This window comes from Arachis hypogaea, chromosome 18 (assembly GCF_003086295.3).
Source record: "Arachis hypogaea cultivar Tifrunner chromosome 18, arahy.Tifrunner.gnm2.J5K5, whole genome shotgun sequence".
Taxonomy (NCBI): Eukaryota; Viridiplantae; Streptophyta; class Magnoliopsida; order Fabales; family Fabaceae; genus Arachis; species Arachis hypogaea.
The window spans coordinates 124,495,761-124,502,290 of NC_092053.1; the positions used below are offsets into that span (position 1 = coordinate 124,495,761).

Below are 6,530 nucleotides of genomic sequence, written 5' to 3' on the forward strand. Positions count from 1 at the left end.
TATGGATGAGTTGCTGGGTGAGAGGTTTCCTTTATGGTGGTGTTCGAAACCACAGAACATCCTCGGTGCCGAAGTCATTACTCCGAGAAATGTCTGTATTATTGAGTTCTTGGTGGAACAAATTGATCGGAAAGACTTGATTTCGATGTTTGAATTGTTAAAGTGGGATGAAAACAGAGATGCTGTGGTAGAATATATGGGTGAGTTTTGTTTGTGATTTCGTTTTATTTTAGTGCCTTGTGTTGTACTGATTTGTTGTTTCCTTGGAATTTTGCAGGAGGGAAGTATCCTGGCGTTTCAGCTGCGTCGCTGAGGTCTCGGTTCAAAAATAAGAACTTGGAAAAGGAGGTTTTCTCATCAAATCTTGAGAAGGTGGTAGTGGCTGGAGAAGTGAGTCAGCCTACTCAGGGTCGAAGGAAGGTGATTGTGAAAATGAGGAAGTCGGATGTTGTGGATTTGTCTGAGGAGTCTAGTGGGAAAGAGCATGGTGTTGCTATAAAGGAAATTGAGGCCTTTGTCGTGAATCAAAGAAAACTTCATGAGATATCTGAGCAAAGTGGAGGTGTGTCTGTGTGGGGGAAAGAGTATCCCTACATGGCTGTGGCTGACCAGTACTGTCAATCTTTTGCCGATGCTTCTTTGGCGAATGAAGTCGGTGAGATGGCTATTGGTCAGTATATGCAGGTAATATCGTGCTTTTATATTGGTAATCTACTTTAATTTGTATATTTTATATACCTTGTGGTTATCATGTTTTGTAGGTTGTTGGTCTTAGGCTAGCGAGCTTAGGGCGTAGTCAAGAATTGAGGCATAAAAAGCTGGCAGGTGAAAAAGCGGAATGTGTTGTGTATAAAGAATAGTTAATTAAGAGTAAGGGTATTGCTGCCGGGTTACAAAGTCGGTTGACCGAAACTGAGAAGCAGTCGAAGGAAACAAAAGATAATTATGCTAAGGATGTGGAAGATTGGAAGAAAAAGGAAGCTGATCTAGCGAGCATGGAATCTCGGTTAATTGAGGTTACTGCTCAGCTTAAAGAGCTGGAGAAAAAGAAAGGTGATGAAATATTGGACTCTTTTGTTGAGGGTTTTGAGAGAGCATGCTTACAGGCGAAGTTCTTGGTTCCGGATGCTGATCTTTCTGAGATGGATCCTGCGAAGATTGTTCGTGATGGGAAGATGGTCGAGGATGATGGGGAGGCCGAAGGCGAGGCCGAGATTGTTTAATATTCCTTCTGTTGTTTTGTAAAAGCAGTAATTTAAGGGAACTTTTTGAGCTTTTTTGGATATGTTGTTGGAACTTGTTTAAGGGTTTAAAGTTTGTGACACTTGCTATTGACGCTGATGGAATATCTTGATTTTGTTTACATATCAGTGGCTGGAATGGCTTTTTGTTTATAGAAGCCTTTTGCTTGTTTGATTAGAATTTCTGAACAGAATATTCTCTCGTATGTTAGTAGCGCCGAGTTATTTTGGTTTGAAATTGTTCGTCATTTTGGGTGTCGATAGTAGACAAATTTGTAGTTATGCTTTAAATTATTAAAGCAAAATGGTGATAGATGCGCATAGCTCATATATATTTGAAGATGAACTTGATTGATTAAATTGATGAACCTTTGAGTACAAAGGTGCAGGTAGGCTGGTCTCGTTAAAACCTCTCCAAGCAAAACTCTTTTTTGGGAAAAATCTTGGTAGTAAGAAAAAGAGTACAAGCCTGTCCCCGACTTTTAACTATAGAATTTCTTTAGGGAGGACACATTCCAAGTATTAGGTAGGATTGTACCATTTATTGATTCTAGTCTATATGCTCCGTTGCCGAGGACTTGTGTGACTCGGTATGGGCCCTCCCAGTTTGCGGCGAGCTTTCCGTGGGATGGTGGTCTTCGTGCAACTTCTGTCTTTCGAAGGACTAAATCTCCTTTTTCAAATGATCGACTCCTTACCGATTTATTGTATCACCGAGATAATATTTGTTGTGCCGCGCATTGTCTGAGCGTGGCTATATCCCTTATTTCTTTGATGTTGTCTAGCTCGGCTCGCCAAGCTTCATCTTGGATTCCGAGCTGTGTTCTGATTGAGCTTTGGGAGATTTCCAGTGGTATCATGGCTTCAGAGCCATATACGAGTCGGAATGGTGTCTCCTTGGTTGATGACTGAGGAGTTGTATTGTATCCCCAAAGGACTTCAGGTATGAGCTCGGCCCAGAACCCTTTAGCGTTGTCTAATTTCTTCTTAAGGCGTGCAAGATGAATTTATTTGCTGCTTCTGCTAGTCTGTTTGTCTGAGGATGTTCAACGGAGGCAAAGTGTTGTTTGATTTTAAGGTTCTGCAAAAAAGATTGAAATTTCTGATCGGCAAACTGGCGACCATTGTTAGTGATGATATGGTGAGGAATGCCAAAACGGCAAATAATATTTTTCTAAACGAAAGAGATCATTTGTTGGGATGTAATCTTAGCCAAAGGTTGGGCCTCGACCCATTTTGAGAAATAATCAATTGCGACAACAAGAAATTTTACCTAACCTGGTGCCGTGGGGAACGGACCGAGTATGTATAACCCCCATTGGTTGAAGGGCCATGTGACATCGGAATGATGCATATCTTCGGCAGGAATATGGATGATCGAGGCGTGCTTCTGGCAATTGGCACAGGTTCGAACCTTGTTTTCGCTGTCATGTTTGAGAGATGGCCAAAAGAAGCCAGCACGGAGGATTTTGGAGGCTAAGCTCCGAGCTCCTGTATGTGTTCCGCAAATACCCTCATGGGCTTCGGACAATGCTATGTCGGCCTCGGCTTTGCTAAGGCATTTTAGCAGTGGGCGAGTGAATCCTCGTCTGTATAAGGTTCCGTTGAGTAATGTGAAAAAACTTGCTTGTTTTCGGAACCTTTTTACATTATCTGTGGTATCTGGTACACGGTCTGTTTGGAGATAAGCTATGAAATCTGTTCGCCAATCTCTTTCCTGTGTAACACTTAGCACCTCTGTTAGATTAACACTTGGAGATGTTATAGTAAATTGATGTAATGTAGACATGTCGGACTGGGTGCTGCCGAGCTTGGATAAAATGTCGGCCCTTTGGTTTTGTTCTCTTGGTATGTGTTGTATTTCAAATGTTGAAAATTTTGAGATTAAATCTTTAACTAACAGTAAATATTTAGATAGAAGAGGATCTCTTACTTGAAACAGGTCGTTTACCTGTTGAACAACCAATAGTGAGTCACAGTATACCATTATAGTGGATATATGGAGGTCTAAACAAAGTCGGAGTCCTGCGACTAGGGCTTCATATTCTGACTGATTGTTGCTAGCTTTAAAAGATAAGTGTAAGGAATGCTCAAGGATGGAACCATCGTCGGCCTCCAGTCGTATTCCAGCACCACATCCTTCCTTGTTGGATGAGCCGTCTATGTATAAGCTCCATTGTTTTGTGTGGTCTTCTTCTGAGGGTATGGTAAGTTCTGCAATAAAATCGGCCAAAATTGTGACTTGATCGGCCCTCTTGACTGGTATCTGATGTCGAACTCCGATAATTCGATCGACCACTTTATAAGTCTCCCTGCAATGTCTGGCTTGTGTAACACTTGTCGCAATGGGTGATCTATTTTGACATTGATGACATGACTCTGGAAATAAGGTCGGAGTCTTCTTGCTGAAAATACTAATGCTAAGGCCAGCTTCTCTATTCTCGGATAATTAAGCTCGGCGTGGTAGAGCGTTTTGCTGACGAAGTATACTGGATACTGAGTTTTGTTCCTTTCTGTGACAAGAGCAGAGCTTATCGCCCAATCAGTAACTGATAAATACAAAAATAAGTCTTCCTCTTGAAGGGGTTTTTGTAAAATCGGCGGTTGTGAGAGAGTTGCTTTAAGTGTGCTAAAAGCTCTTTCACAATCGTCGGTCCATTGAAATCGGGTTTTCTTTTTTATTGTTTGGAAAAAAGGACTAGACTTTGAAGCTAAACATGGTACAAATCTTGATAGTGCAGCAAGCCTTCCTGTGAGGCGTTGTACTTCTTTTATTGTTTTCGGGCTCGTCATATCCACAACTGCTCGGCATTTGTCAGGGTTTGCCTCAATGCCCTTGTTTGTTAATAAAAACCCCAAGAACTTACCACCTTGTATTGTGAAAGCGCATTTTTCCGGGTTCAGACGCATATTGTAGTGGCGTATTTGGCCGAATATCTCTGTTAAGTCGTCAATATGGTTCCGGCCGACCTTTGTCTTGGCGACCATGTCATCCACGTAAACCTCTATGTTTCTACCGATCTGTTTGGCAAAAACCTTATCCATAAGATGCTGGTAAGTTGCTCATGCATTCTTTAGTCCAAAAGGCATAACCTTATAGCAGTAGTTGCCGAAGTCAGTAATAAATGCTATTTTACTTTGATCGGAGGGGTGCATAAGGATTTGGTTGTACCCCGAATAGGCATCCATGAAACTTAAGGTAGCGTAACCGGAAGCGTTATCTACCAGAGTGTCTATGGATGGTAAATGATAAGAATCCTTTGGGCATGCTTTGTTTAAGTCAGTAAAATCGACGCACATGCGCCACTTACCGTTTTGTTTCCTTACCATAACCACATTGGCCAGCCAGGTGGTGAATCTGATCTCTTTGATGAATTCTGCATTGATTAGCTTTTGCGTTTCTTCTAATGATGCTCTTCTTTTTTGATCGCCAAGTTTCCTTTTCTTTTGCTGCACAGGTCGTGCAGATGGGTTTATAGCTAATTTATGGCTGATGATCTGTGGATCGATGCCGGGCATATCAGAAGGCGTCCATGCAAATAAGTCGGCTTGTTTTTGTAGGAAGGTGGTGATGGCTTGTAGCTCCTCTGCACTTACTGACGTACCTACAAAGGTGATTTGTTAGGATCATTGTTAAAATACACTTTCTGTAAGTCATCGGATGGAGTAGGTCTTTCTCGGTAGTCGGCTCTTGGATCCAGGTCGGCTAATGCTGAGCTATTGTTGGTAAGGTTGACATTGTTGACTTGTTGTTTCCAATGATTTTGGAACTTCATGCCGATGTTGTAACAATGCCGAGCTTCTTTATAATCTCCATGGATTGTGACAACATGATCGTCCTGAGGGGTCGAACTTGTTTAAGAAAGGTCGGCCAAGTATAAGATTATATGGACTGAAGCAATCTACTACTAAATATTGAATATCACATATTTTTGAAAGAGGATGCTCACCCAGTATGGTTTGTAACCACACTGACCCTAATATTGGAACTCGTTCACCCGAGAAACTGACGAGATCTCTCCCTGTTGACTGGAGAATGTTGTTGCTAAGCTTCATTTTTTGAAATGTCAAGTAGAACAGGACGTCGGCACTGCTCCCAGGATCTAGAAGTACCTTCTTGACCAAAAGGTCTCCTACCTGAAGAGTGATCACCACAGGATCATCTAGGTTTTGTAATGTAGAATTAAAGTCTGCTTGTGTAAATGTGACTTGTGCGAGTTGTGTTGTGTCTTTGGCTTCGCTCTGTGGGCCATCTAATGAGCATATTGTTCGGAATGATCTTTTTCTTGCCAAGCTTGAGGATCCTCCACTGGCGTATCCTCCTGAAATACAATTGATTATTTCTCGAGGCTTTTCATTACTGCCCGACGTTACCTTTTCTTTGCCTCGGTGCGGTTGTTCGGGTAAATCATTGGTTGTAGACATCGTTGTATGTTTTTGGATGTGACCTCCAATATACTTGTCAAGGTGGCCTTGCCGAGCCAGTCTTTTCAAAAGGTCTTTGGCCACCACACAGTCGTCAGTAGTGTGGCCGTGCTTTTGGTGGAATGCACAATATTTGGATTTATCCGCGTTTTTAGTATCTTGATAGGTACCAGCCTTTCTCGGTGGCTTGATCAATTTTGAATTCAGGATTTCTTTTATTATGTCCTCTCGCCTAGTGTTGAACTCCGTATAAGAATCAAACCGAGGGGTTAGTTTAAAACTTTGCTTACTGCTCGGAGTCTTATGTTCATCTCTGTAACTCGTTTTGTCCGACTTTCGAGCTTGTATGAGCTCCTCGATATCGATTTGGCCTTTGGCTTTCTCGCGGAACTCGGCAAGAGTCTTTGGCTTGGCTACCGCGATGGTTTCTTGGAACTTCCCTGGTCGGAGTCCGCTTTTGATTGCGTGGAGATGGACCTCGGGGTGAAGGTCTGGTATGCTTATGGCGATCTTCGTAAAACGGGTCATGTAATCCTTCAGGCTTTCATTTTGTCCTTGCTTGATTGTATTAAGATAATCCGAGTCATGCAAATAAATTGCAGATCCGGCGAAATACTCTTCAAATAGCTTGGCTAGTTGTTGAAATCGTGAAATGGAACCTGCAGGCAAAGCACACAACCAATCAAGTGCAGGACCGTCTAAATAATTCGGAAAATAACGGCATAAAACAGTATCTGATGCACCGTTAACGATCATTATTGATCGGAATTTTTTGAGAAATTTCTTCGGGTCTCCAAGCCCATCATAAGGCGTGAGGGTCAGCGGGAGGGCGAATCTTTTTGGTAGCTCGAAGTTCATCACTTC

The 6,530-nt window shown here is 42.3% G+C and overlaps 1 protein-coding gene across 1 annotated transcript; it reads right to left on the reverse strand.

The window, feature by feature from the left end:
- Positions 1-2,514: 2,514 nt before the first annotated feature.
- LOC140181463 (uncharacterized) lies at positions 2,515-3,228 on the reverse strand. The gene is made up of 2 exons (XM_072225058.1): positions 3,193-3,228; positions 2,515-2,958 (listed from the first exon to the last, which is right to left on the reverse strand). Exons 1-2 carry the CDS (start codon positions 3,226-3,228, stop codon positions 2,515-2,517), a joined length of 480 nt encoding a protein of 159 aa, XP_072081159.1.
- Positions 3,229-6,530: the final 3,302 nt, after the last annotated feature.

Excerpts from the sequence above, each read along its gene's own strand:
- LOC140181463 (XM_072225058.1), bottom strand. The coding sequence starts at position 3,228 with ATGGTATACTGTGACTCACTATTGGTTGTTCAACAG. Across the intron at positions 2,959-3,192 it reads CACTATTGGTTGTTCAACAG|GAAAGAGATTGGCGAACAGA; the intron begins GTAAACGACCTG and ends AGTGTTACACAG.